Raw genomic sequence first — 13,187 nt, forward strand, 5'->3', positions numbered from 1 at the left:
AAGAGAATATATTGCTGCTTGCCCCTCTGCTCCCCCTTGTGAGGAAGCTGTAGGCCGTGATGAGGTCTCCCCTCAGCCTCTTTTCCAGGCTGAGCAGACCAAGTGATCTCAGTCACTCCTCATTCGTCTTCCCCTCTAGGCCTTTCAGCATCTTTGTAGCCCTCTCATCTTTTTTCTTTAAAGAAATCCTGTAAGTCTGCAGACCATTTATGTAGTAACAAACCTATCCTGATATAAAATTATTGGAATTAAATACTTAGCTCTTCTCACTTTTCCTGCCCCAACCCTCTCAGGAGTTTTGGAAGTGAAATTCAAGGGCATAAGACAAATTCTGATTAGTGAACATGAGAAAGAAACAGGGTTTGGGGCATGTTTGTGCCATTGTTCCCTGTTGCTATGAAACAGTTGTCTTTGGTGAATGCCAGGTGCACAGAAGCAGCCTCATTAAGCTGGGCTTGTCAAATATCTGGTCTAGGCTGGATTTTTTTAACGTATGCAATAAATAAATACATGTAGTGTTGAATATGCTGTTGACTATTGTCATCAAGACAAACAATTACACTGGGGAAGGTGCAGACAGAAAGCTGTAAGTTTAGTCATTAAGGACATAACAGCTGTGACACCTGGCTGGACACTAGTGTATTATCTTGGATTTGTATACCGTGGTTTCAAGATGCTTTTATGAACAATCCAGTGGGAAACTAGTATTACCATGCTAGAGTCCCATGGAATATATGGTATTACCCTGCTTTCTTCTTTTGGCTCTTCTGTAGGGCTGTAAACTCTTCAAGACACATATCATCCTGTTGCCTTGATTGTACTGTGTATACTACAGTGAGATTCTAATCCACTGCAAGGGTTCCTACTGGGCCATTACTGAATGTGGTCTGTGTTATTTTACTCTCACAAATTGCTTCTTCCAAATCCTAGCAGATTTGGAGAGGCTAAATCTGCTTTGTGAGAAAGCATCTGATTTTTGAGCTTTTACTCTCAGCTAGAAATTTTCCTCTCTCATTTGCCCTAACAGGGAAAAAAGTAAAGCAACATGCAGTTACAATTTCCTATAGCACTGAAAGAAGGGCAGGATGAGGATACCCACTTTCATAGGCTCATTTTGAGGTTAACGCAGGTAGAAAAGACCTATATTTTGGGGCCCCGTGGTTAGCAAGTCTTAGAATAGCTTTGAAGATGAAGAACAGCCTGTCTTGGATGAAAAATGCTAGCTGTTTTTCCTTTCCTTACAAGAGCAACCTCTCTGGGAGTGTGAATTTCTAGACTGAGACCGTGTGACAAGCAGTAAGGATTGGTTTTTCAAACTGCAAAGCCACTCCTCTGTGGAATAGACTAAACCTATGGTGTTTCTTTAATGGTGAAACATTAGGGCTTGGCAGACTGCAGACTGGAGTAGAGACCACTATATAAGTCCGATAAAGAGACCGATACATAAAGCTTTTGTGGAGGGAATAGTGTGTATTCATAATCAATAGGATGCAGTAGACTGGCCTCTAATGCATTTCACAGTAATTATCACTATGTCTGTCTTGTCCCTACCCCATTATGAACACTTAGAGCGTCTGGGTATTGCTAAACCATTTGCAAATGACGGTTAATATTTATGTCATATCGATGCTGGCCCTATCTGTCTTTTGGGAAAAGAAAAAAACACACATTGGAGTTGAAGCACTGATACATTTTTAATGAACATAATCCATCTTCTACAAGCCCAAGGGAACCTTTTTCTATATGTTCTGCAGACTGACAACCAATAAATGGCTTTGCATACCTGGTGTTCAGGGATTCCTAGAGCCATCACACAGTAGGCATCACCATCCCAACCCAATCTTCCTTCGGACACCAGTGAATCCAATGAATTTCTTTTTACAATTGTCATGTATTGTGCTAACTTAAGATGTGTAAGTGGCTACATGTCTATTAGAGAAAATTTAAAAATAGGAAAATATTTACTGAGGAAAGAACTAAAATATTTACCAGCCCCAAAACACAGCTAATTCCCCTTGTCGCTTATGTATACAGCATTTGTCAAAGTAAATTACATGCATTTCCTGGTGCTTTGTCTTTTGAACTACTAATGCCATCTGCAGTGCATGTCCCAGAGAGACACTTACATCTAAAAATCTAGGGAGTTCATCACAGCTGAAGTACAGCTGGCAAGGTCTCCAGGTGCATGGTACATATTAGTGCATGCTGCATATTAGTGCATTCTGCAGGGGAACAAGAACAGGGATCCTAGCATCAGGACAAGAGCCTGACAACAGTAATAGTTCTGTTCATGAGGAGCTGTCTCCAGAGAAAAACAGGGAATTCCCTTTCACCAGAGTATTCTCCACCATTGCTCCAAGGGGGAGAAACTCGAATTCCCATAAGCATCAGAGAAGACTGGGATAAGGCATGATAATAGTCCTAAGCTATATTTGAAAAGAACTGCAATAAATAAATAAATATTAAAAAAAAAAAAATGAATTCAATGTGCCTGAAACCAAGGACAGTCAGACCAGACTTTAAGAAGGAAAGGCTTTCAGTAGCAAGGACAGTGTAAGGAACCTCCATGGTAGGTAGGAGTTGATTCTACCTTGCTGAAGAAGTACAGCCTACCTGAGCTCAATGCCTTCCTCAAGTCTGCAAGGAGAAACAATTGGTAGGCCATCCTACTCTGATGGCCAAACTACAAGTAGCAAGTTGCAGACCATTTGAAGAATTACAGTCTCTTTTAGATTATTTGCCATGTAGACGGAGGTTAATGAATTTCTCTTTCTTTTTTTTTTTTCTTTAATTTATTTTAATGTAGGAGAGGATGCGCAGTGTCATGTTTGCAACCTATAAATACTAAGGCATAAAGAAAAGATTTCTCATTGCAGATGAATATAGCACTGCAGTTTAGTCTCCAGCTGAACTGGTAAACACATTTGGGAAACCAACCAACCAAACAAAAAGGCTATTTCTGCTATGCATTCATTGTCAGTTGTATGGTGACCCAATTAATGCAAACACTCTGTTCCTCCTGTGTTTATGAACACCTGTATTAACACGTCTTATGCATTTTGCAAATTGTTCATCAAATTCTATTTTTTCCCACTTTCACCTATTTTATTTTTATCATTTTTAAAATTTATTTAATCTGCTAGACTGTATGCCAGCTTCTCATTTGGGTTATTACTTAGGGTGTTAATGGTTTTATTTATTTATTTATGAAGTTCCTGACTCTGCTGTCCAGCCTACATTTGCCCATTTCTAAATGTCGTGGACAGATCATCATATATTTGCTCTGCACCTTCATCATGGTGGCTTAAATACTTGCTAGGTATTTTTAACTTCTTTTAATTTATTTTGAACAAATCTCATAATTTTATGCATTTCTCTTCTTTGAAATGAAATGTAACCATGGTGGATAGCTTTGACTGTTGTTTTATCTACAGGGATGTTCTGCTGTATGATTGTTGTTACCAAGCGGTACTTCAATAGTAATGTATTGAACCATGTCTTCTGTGTTGTGCAGGTCCAGGTCAAGTTTTGCTTCTGTTCTTGTCACGTCTGTGACTAGCAGCTTCTTTAAGTATGCACTGAGGGTGTTTAGCAATTTTGTTGTGGGTCCATATTGCAAAGTAACATTCATCTTCTATATGAGGAGTAGTACTTTTCCATCACTACTACAAAGTGCTCCATTACAATAGCATTTCTATTTTGCAGTTTCTCTGATTTCTCATAACATCATGCATCCAGTGTCCCTTGCTTGTTGAAAAGGAGAAAATGGTTTAAACTTTAGAGAAAAGTCCCTAAGGTCAGTGCTAAGATAACCACTTACACCAGCAGATTGCCAGCAGAGAATGTGTCACATCTACTCCTCTGAAGATGGTAGTAGCTACTGCATCTGCCTCAGTGATGAAGACAGCTGTTGATTTGACCTGTGGAGCAGCTCAGCTTATAGCAAAGTTCTTCTAAGAGGGCAGGTGTCACAGTTCTGTGTTGTGATTTGCATGGTAATGGCTTCTGAAGCACCTCCTTTGTGAAAGCATTTGAGGAACTAATGGGGTATAGTGTAGGGGAAAATGCAGAAGAATGTTCTTTTCTATGGCTGAAAATATTTTCACCATTTTTCCTGGCAGACATTGCAATCCTTGGAATGGACATCGATCTGCAAACCATAGAGGACAATGTCATCAGCTTGGAGATGCTGTTTAAAACGTGGCTTCATGACTGTGGCTCAGAGAGAGAACACCTCCATCTCCTCCTTCCATCAGGAGGCTCCAGCTATGACACCGCACCCAAGACCACCCTAAGTATTTAATTTTCTCTCCCTCTCTACAGGGGACTCCTGACTCCCACAGTCTTAATGATTACCCAGGCCTGCCCTGGGCATGTTCCCCTACATATTGAGATTCAAGTAAGGCCTCTGGGTGACACTGAAAGCTGTCTGAAGTTTCTGTTGTCTGAGTCTGAGGGGCCGTCTCCTTAGAATGTGTCTAGGTTGTTGTGTACTGTGGCTGCTGATGCTATAGTCCATTTCCATTCTGCAGCTAAGATGTGCTTTGAAGAGCATGTGACTTTATAGCCACTGGATCAAAGTAAAGGGGCCTTACATACTGAGAACCAGAGACCTTCTGGCTGTTACATAGCTCTAAAATTGTGTTTCTTGTGCTTGATGCTAAAGGTCACTTACTTAAGTAAAGGCTATCTTACAAAGTGACTTGGCATGTATTTTTATCTATTGACTTAGAACTGAAACAGGTAACGTAGCTAGACCTGCCAACACTGGAATATTTATAAGGAATATGTTGTGTTTTTTTTTTCTTTATTTAGTTTTGTTTTGTTTTTCCTTTTAAGAGCCTAACATCAAATTCCTAACCCACACTTGGGTAAGCACTGATAACACCAAGAGCTACAGGAGACAGGGGTGCTTCCCCTAAGTAGCTGTTAGCTGTATTGTTATAATTATGCTGCCATGGAAATCTGCACATGCAGTACCAGCACCCCCCTTTCCATGCTGCTCCAATATGGCTCTAATGTGCTATTTCACATTGCCTCGGCAGTAGAAGCACACTTGTTTTCTGCTAGTGGTCCACAGGCTAGCTCTAGACTGGAAGCAGAACTCATAGAGCGGTCCGTGCTGGTGGCTGGTGGAGATAGGTGTCACAGCAAACAGATCAGAAAGCTTGGTGTGACTTTTTACTTACATAGTAGCTACCATAACAGCCTCCAGATCAGTGCAGACAATTATGTTTTTATTCTTAAAGGTTGATTTTTCTTCATCATAACATTGAATTTCATATTCAATGTATTTTATTACTGTAGCTAGCAAGACAAACCAGGTTTCTCAGCAGTCAGGTTTTTTCACCTTCCCACACTCAAGAAGTCTTTAGAAAGCCAGGGAATGTGTATCTTGCTATATAACTTACTATACCAGAGCTGGTATCCTCAGTCTAGCAGATTTCTCCACAAACATGGCTAGAGAAGCTGGCAGGAAATAGTATGGCCCTGAACGCTGTGTGGCATTGGGAAAGATGCTTCTGCTCCCTCTTCAGCTGGCCACACATCTCCAAAAGTGGAACTTGCCTGCGTGGTTTACCAACCAGTCATTGTTTCATTAATGTGCCAAGCATGTGGTAGCTCCTCTTGGGAGAAAACTTGTTGCCTTCTTTTGCCACAGGCTTTAACATTGTTCTTCCAGAGAGGGAGACATATGGCTTAATTTTTAGGTAGTCCTATGTGGAGCCAAGTGTTGGGACTCAAAGATCCTTGTTGTGACCTTACAACTCAGGATATTCCATGATTATATGATTCCCTTAATAGTTGCTGTTGCTAGAAAACATTAAGTGTATGTAAGTGCTTTGAGCATGTCATGTGCTACACGTTGCCATTTCCAGCAGTCTAAACCTTTTTCCTTCTCCTAGTATGCCTGAAGTGTGATTTGCAGGAAAGACTGCTTGATCCAGCTCTACTTTTTGGGACTGTTGATGGCACCATGAAAACAGCTGATTCAAATTCATCCTGCCAGATGACAGCCTGGCCAGCTACAGTGCTGTATAAACTCCAGGTTGTAAAGTAAGTGTTGTTATGTTCTTTGTGCTTGGTAACTGGAAGGCTCGTATAGTAGTAACCTTCATTCTTTCTGTGCAATTTCAACTAGGAATCAGTAATATCAACGTAAAGTGCTGGGGACTCAAAGAGCTTGTGAGCAAAATTCTACAGTAAGACACCCACATCCCCTGTACCTCTTAACGTTATGGATTAGCACATCCCACACATGCTGACAGGTGTGCAAAGTCAAAAAAATATTGTTACCATGACACTAGCACTTTTGAGTGTAAAAACATAGATGTTATTTATGTAAGTTGTTTTCTTCCAGTATGAAGTCCTGTAGGTTGTAGCCATTGCCCCATATATAATATTGCTGTTGTCTCACTACCTAAATGCAAAAAAAGCAATGAAAGCTTCACAGTGCTCCATGACTTCAGGTAAGAATTTATTTGCTTTCCCATCAGCAAGCTCTGCTGGTAGGCACAGAGAATAACAAGAAGAGTGATACTCTCTAGTATCTTTTCTGAGCTTTGTTTTCATTAAAAAAAAGTTGTGTAATTTCTGAACTTTTTGTACAATTTTTCTTAAAATGATTCTCAGCCTGTTAGTAGTTGAAGAGCACTCAGTAATTGTGCATAAATGGCCCACATCCAAAGCACTTCAGCTACTTAATATCTATCAGCTCTGTCATGAAGCATAAGTGTGCTATGGACAATTTTAAGTATTGTAAACTACATGGTAGTGTTTGAGGTGGGATCCTGACTGTGTGCAGGAGCAGAGCAAAACATCTCCATTTAAGTGAAGGATAACCACAATATACTAAAATCGCTTAGGAAGGGATGTAACTGCCTAAGTAAGCTATTGCCCAAGAGGCCTGATTACTAATCTGTTTTGTATTCAAAATGCATGAGGGTTGGACATAGTCCATGGCATGCTCTTGACAACACAGATACAAGGGAATCTGGCAGCATGCTGCAGGATGCTGAATTCCATGCTGATGATCGAGAAAGCCTTGGACGGCAGCTCTTCCCACTGCAACTGGACTTTTTTCCAGGGTTTCATGGTGGCAGGCCACAGTATTACAGACATTTGTAGCAGTATTGCAGCTGATACTGCCATGGCCATTTGAGCTACTCATTCCCCTGCAGTCTTGTCTTGGCAGTTTCATGCTGGCTGTGCTTCATTAACATAAGCTGTACATTTACAGAGCTCTGAAGTCTGAAGGGGTCTGTGAGTCTGTACTGTATGGACTGCCTTTCATCATCAAGTCCACAAGCTGCTGGCAGCTAGACTGGGATGAACTGGAGTTAAATCAGCATAGCTTCCATGCTCTATGTCATAGTCTTCTGGTGAGTGTAAAATTGCAGTCTCGTGGGGAGGGATTGACACAGAAAGGGATCATTAGTGCACATCTAGTAAGATCTATCTAGCCTTCACCAGAAAACATGTTTCAAAATTTGCAGCTTCATCTCATGGGGCAGGGTTGGGCTTGTAAGTCCTTCCAGCCAATGCAACCACTGGAAAGCAGATACAGCACATCAAATCTTAGAGGTGCTCTAGCCTATCAGAAATCCGGTGTTTGGAGTTATAAAGTGCAAAGTCACGAATGGAGTTAGGCAAGCATTTTTAACTGTGAAAATAGTTAACCAAGGCTTGGGATGTGGAAGACTTTCCATTACTAACAAGTCTTAAATCAAACTTGGATGTTTTCTTAAGAACTGTCATGCATTCAATTAAAAAAAAAACTCAGGTTGTCCTCAACCACAGTGCAGAATAGTGTTCTTATTCTGATACGTATGAATGACACTCTGCTCCTGAGCCCAGCAACCCATACAGCAAAAATGCTGATGGAAGAGGCTATTGCACCTTTTTTTCATGTTGATTTTGGTGTTTGCTATTTAGAAAAGGAAGTGGATGCTTTTGGCCAAACTCGATCCACAGAACACTTGTCCAAGCTGGAACATTGTGGTGCATTCCTACTACATCATTGTCCCTTCTGACTCTGCCACTCTGCTTGTCAAAGCAGTTGCTGTAAGAGAGCTCCTGATGCCATCAGTCTTCCCAGCCCTCCTTGCTGAGCATCCTGAGAGGGTGCGGGGCCCTATAGAGGTAAGTCATTGATGGCCCTGCACAAAAATATGTGGAAAGGATCCCAGCTATACAAGCAGGAATCTGAGTAATGATGAACCTTCACGCACAGGGAACGTGAATGCTACTGAGGTATATTTACCTCCCTTGCTCCTGGGGAACATGGAACTCTTCAGACTGCAGACAGGTGTTTTAGGCATAAGATACATCAATACAAAAGCTCTCTTGGTGTCTTCCAGTAGCTTCAGGCTTCTGCACTTCCTCTTGTGCATCCATACATTCTTCTCCTGAGTTTTCTGTGTCTGCTTCAGGTGATGCCAGAAAGGGCAGGGCTCTCACTACAGGTCTTAGAAGATGAACAGAGGAGGAAACAGCTGTGAAAACATCCAGTGGTGACTGGAATATGATGAACTTCTCCAAAATTTCTTCCCAGCAGCCAATATGTCCTACAGTTTTCCTCACAGACAGAAAAATGCCTGTCCTTTGGAACAATGCTGCTATGTGGGAAGGCAACTTCTATCAGCTTCTGAGGCTGGGAGGGCAGCAGAGAAAAGGCATTGGTTGTGAAGGAAAGGTGCAGCACCACGTGGTGGAGTTGGTAGGGCAAGTGGAGGTATATCTACTGAAGGGCAATCTACTGAAGAATTATTGAGGGTAACAGTGTGTGGACAGGGTGCTACAGCTTGTTGTCTGATTTCAGGCATGGGGGAGGATAGGACTGTATCCTGCAAGGAAATGCTTAAATCCACTGAGACCTGGTTGCAGATGCCTGTTGCTCTATACACAGCTAAGAGCAGTCTTTGTGGGCTGCAGCACAACCAAAGAGCCCGTCTTCCTTCAGCGTGCCAAGAAGCGTCATCCATCTCTCCAAAAAAAAATCCCCCCCCCCCCCCCCCCCCCCCCCCCCAAAAAAAAATGATGATAATGATAATAAAAGCCTGCAGCCTTCACCTGGCACATCTCATTGCCACGAGGTTCTTTCTTCTGTCTGAGCAGAGTGCCCTGAACAGCTTGGAAGTGGAAGTTACTTATAACCCCTTGCACCTGAAAAGCAACCTCTACAAACACCTGAAGAGTATGTTGTACAGACCACTGCACAGGCAGCAGGCCCAGCCCAGGGACCAGCGACCAGAGCGGCATCAATCCAAGCAGGTATGACTCTTGCCTTTGACTAGCCTAGATAGACCCTGTCTTGTCCTCCTGGTCTGCTTCCTGCAGAGGGGAAATGGGTAACCCCCTGATACCCTGACGGTACAGGGAAAGCAGCATAGGGCAGCAACAACATTCACTTGCAGCTGGTAGAGCTGAGAGTTGGGTATAGCATACCCTTGTGCTATGGGGGAGATAGGTGCTGACCAGCTGGCACACGCAGACACAGTAAGACAGCATGTTGAGAGCTGTTGGAGAAGCCAGCCCCTCCTTCCACAACGTGCATTCATATTTTTCTCCCTGCATTGCAGCATCAGAGCAGAGCCAAAGCCACAGTAGCACCCCTTCTGATGGCTCCTTCTCCTGCCCAATTGTTCAGACCAGCAGTGGTGAGGAGAGATTCCTCTGAGGACTCCTTTCTCCCCAAAGAGGACGACGAGTTCCTGCAGTGAAGATACCCCCCGGCACTGCTTACGCCTGCTCACGTGCAGTTACGGCTTGGCTTCTGCTTGGCTGCTAAGGCTTACTCACTGAGCCGGAAGCGGTCAGGCAAGACACTAAGCCTGGCCGTGGTCAGACAGGCACTTCCCATTGTTTGTTCCTCCTTGTTTTATGGTTTTGTTAGTCACTCAGTCAGTCTGCAGGAAGCTTGCTACTCTGTCGCTCCTTATCCCCTTGCTATTCAGCCATCCCCTGCAACACCCTGTATTTCCCATTCTCATCAGCACACATCACCAACATGCCTCAAATTATGGTTTCTTAGAATAGGCTACTGCAGCCCACAAACCACAGATTACTGTCAGCAAGTGCAGTAAAGCTGCAGACAATGTGGTGAGGAAGTCAGGCAGATAAATAAAAGTACAAAGCAATGTCAAACTGCCCTCATGCTGCAGGAGCAGCTTCACCAGGGTGTTTGAATAAGCATAAAATAGGGCTTGTGAATTTACTCCTAAAGCCCAGAATGCTGTCCTCCAGAGCAGCATTATCAGTGACAATGATGACTTGCCTGCTTCCACGGTGGTCTCACTGTCCAACTCCCCAGCTTGTTGATGGGTTTGTAGCAAGTGCCAAGTCAGCAGCAATGCCCTGGCTGGCTCCTGCACGAAAGCTCACTGCAGCTGGACCCCAAGCACTCTTCTCTCAGACAGCTGTTGCTTGGATGCACTCCTTCCTGTGGCCTGTCCACACCTAAGGTGCCATTCTGCAAGCCAGCATGGCCAGTACATTCTGGACTCATTAAATGGGGGATATAGCCTGGAGCTTTCCAGAGAGCTTCTGCCCAGTGCTAGCACAAGTGTGAGCCCCAGTTTTTTCAGTGCAGCAATAGAACAGCTGCTACTGCCAGAGCCGGAGCTGAGTACAGTGTGACTGAGCCAAGGTGGGGCAGTCTCACTTGGTTTCCTGGATACTGTACACCACCAGGCATTTGCATTCTACGTACTTTGTTCTGACATGCTGTTTCAAAATAAAGTTCTCCCATATAACATTACCTTACTGCCTGTGGTCTATAATGCATATGGTGTGCAGCAATCCTAGCACTGACCTGTACTTCCTGAGAAACAGCTGCGGTTGACCAATAGCATGGTGCAGGCAGCACACTCCCCGAGGGCCTGCAACAGCAGGAGAGCAGAGCGAGCTGTTTCCTCCAGGATCTCAGCTCAGTAACAGGGTCTGATTGCCACCTATTGTCTACCTGTTCATGAGGCATGCACTAAGGTGGCAAAGCACCTAGCAGAAGAAAAGGTAATGATAGCACCTGTTTGCCTCTGACACTGGTAGTCTCATCTTGATCTTGAATCTTAACAGTACACTACCAAGCTGCAGAGGCTCCGATGAGGGCAGCAGTACCCTTCCCAGTGTTGAGGGCAGGGGAAGGAATCACACAGATGTTAAAAAGTCTGAGAAGTACCACCTGCTTCCTCTGCGCCCCTGTGGGAGCTGTGCCTTGAACAACTGCCTGACTACACATCTGTACAGTTGCGTGCAAAGCCTGGGTCCACCTTGCCACTGGTTTCTCCTGCATGGACCCGTTCTTCCCATGCCCCAGGAGCACTCCATACTTGGCAGGAGGTTGCATTGCAGGCAGCTGCTCAGGGCAAGATGTTAAGGGCAGGTACCTCAACGACAAGGCAGACATCCCTGACAGCATGGGGATATGCATTTCCTGGGGTGTGCAGGTAAGTAGCAAGTCCTCACCTTTCTCTTAACAAGCTCAGGGGGTGAGGAACTGGGGACTGTCCAGTAACAAATGGCAGTAAGGCACATGCAAATCGTCCCACCTGGGGCATGCAAACCAGACAACATAAAAGTGCCAAAATCAGGAAGATAAAATAATCCACTCCCCCTCCTTTACTGATCTATTGACCCAAATGGAAATTACTTCAGCAACCCTATCAGTGGGAAAAAGTAAACAAACAGACTAGTGGTTTATTGTGACTGGAAGGAGGCTGCTAAAGGGGAAAGTTGTGAGGAGGGAAAAGGGACTATGAAGGGAAGCCAGTCAAAAAATTGGGGCTGTTGGGGAATTCCTTTTGAATAGCCCTCCACCTGATCACCACAGTGATCAGCTCCTGACAGCCAGAGGGGCCTTGGGTGCTTCCCCAAATACCAACATAGGAACAAATAACCTGGCAGAACAGCTGTCTCACACCTGCACCATACTAGGGCCCCAAATGGGAGGAGGAAGTGGTTATGAAAGGATGCATTTTTCACAATGGGAAACAGAAAAAGGCAATACAAAGAGGAAGAGGATGGCTGGGTGCTGGCAGCTCCCAAGTCATTTTCTCCTTGTAAAAATTGCCACCTGGCCTACAGAGACCAAGACTACTTCTTCATCCCAGCCGTGGCTGCTAGACGTGCTGTACTTGGGGGCATTTCTCAGCTAATCTGGGGTCTGGGGCTTTTCACAGAGAACAGGAAGGCAGACAGGCTGTCCTCACATGAGGAAGTCAAATTACCATATCCAAATGACATTCCATGCTACACTGAGTCTGGCTCGTAGCACCCAGACAGGGCATAAGCAAACAAAACTGCTTGTCCAGAACCATTTCTGCAGTGCAAGAAAACAGTGAGCCACCAAGAACGAGCTGTGTATCCCCAAGCATCTCAGCAAAGCCTTGACTCAGGACTGGCTGCCAGGATGCTGTTTCCCCAAGTACGCAGACTGCATTCAGCCGTGGCACACAATCACTGTGATGTGCCAGGGCTGTCATCACTCTGCACCTGGTCATTTCACTGTTCAACACATGGAATTTAGTTGTAAGGAGACAGTGGAAGTAGGGCAAAAGGAAGAAAAGGACAGAAGAAATCCTAATCCAGACAAAATCTAGGAAAATCATCTCCTGCTCCTGAAGTTCATTGCAGACATGCTTTGGCTACAGGATGGCTGTGACACGCCAAAGGCTCATTCTGTATTTGCCTTGTTTCTAATGCTTTCCCAAAGCATCTATGGCACCCTGAACTGCTGCAGAAAGGAGATAAAGTGGAGCACAGAGCAGCAGTTTGAGAAAGATGACAAGCTTGGTCCACAAGACTGAGACAGAAAAAAATGGACTGCTCTCCAGATCAGCAAGAGCCCTCCAGGCTGCATGCACTGCTGACACGTGGCAGAGCCCGTAAATAGAACAGGCCACATGTAGGAACGTTCCTCCTGCCTTGTGTGGTTACCTCTTAGTTTTAAACCAGCTGTTACCAGAGAGGACGTCATTGCTGAAGCAAGAAGAACAAGTATCTTTTCATCCCACCCAGGAGGAGTGCAGTGCTGTGGTGAGAACAATGGTCCTGGCACAGATGCTGGAGCATTTTCCTTTTTCACTGCCACTCTCTTTAGTGAAAGCTGGGTCAGCCGCTTTGGAGCCAACACACCATCCTGAGACACAGCGGCAGCAGTGATGGAGACGCACAAATATCCACCACAG

General features: G+C 44.4%; 1 protein-coding gene across 2 annotated transcripts in view; it reads left to right on the forward strand.

Moving 5' to 3' along the window:
- Window positions 1-10,096, forward strand: part of M1AP (meiosis 1 associated protein) — a 30,221-nt gene extending 20,125 nt beyond the window's left edge. For both annotated transcript variants that reach the window (XM_048055789.2, XM_066996920.1), the window contains exons 5-10: window positions 4,122-4,295; window positions 5,907-6,057; window positions 7,241-7,382; window positions 7,936-8,142; window positions 9,118-9,273; window positions 9,582-10,096. In XM_048055789.2, the coding sequence (XP_047911746.2) occupies window positions 4,122-4,295; window positions 5,907-6,057; window positions 7,241-7,382; window positions 7,936-8,142; window positions 9,118-9,273; window positions 9,582-9,722 (971 nt within the window). In that variant the 3' untranslated portion in view covers window positions 9,723-10,096. The remainder of the gene's footprint in view (window positions 1-4,121; window positions 4,296-5,906; window positions 6,058-7,240; window positions 7,383-7,935; window positions 8,143-9,117; window positions 9,274-9,581) is intronic.
- Window positions 10,097-13,187: the final 3,091 nt, after the last annotated feature.

Source organism: Anser cygnoides, chromosome 4 (genome assembly GCF_040182565.1).
Source record: "Anser cygnoides isolate HZ-2024a breed goose chromosome 4, Taihu_goose_T2T_genome, whole genome shotgun sequence".
NCBI lineage: Eukaryota > Metazoa > Chordata > Aves > Anseriformes > Anatidae > Anser > Anser cygnoides.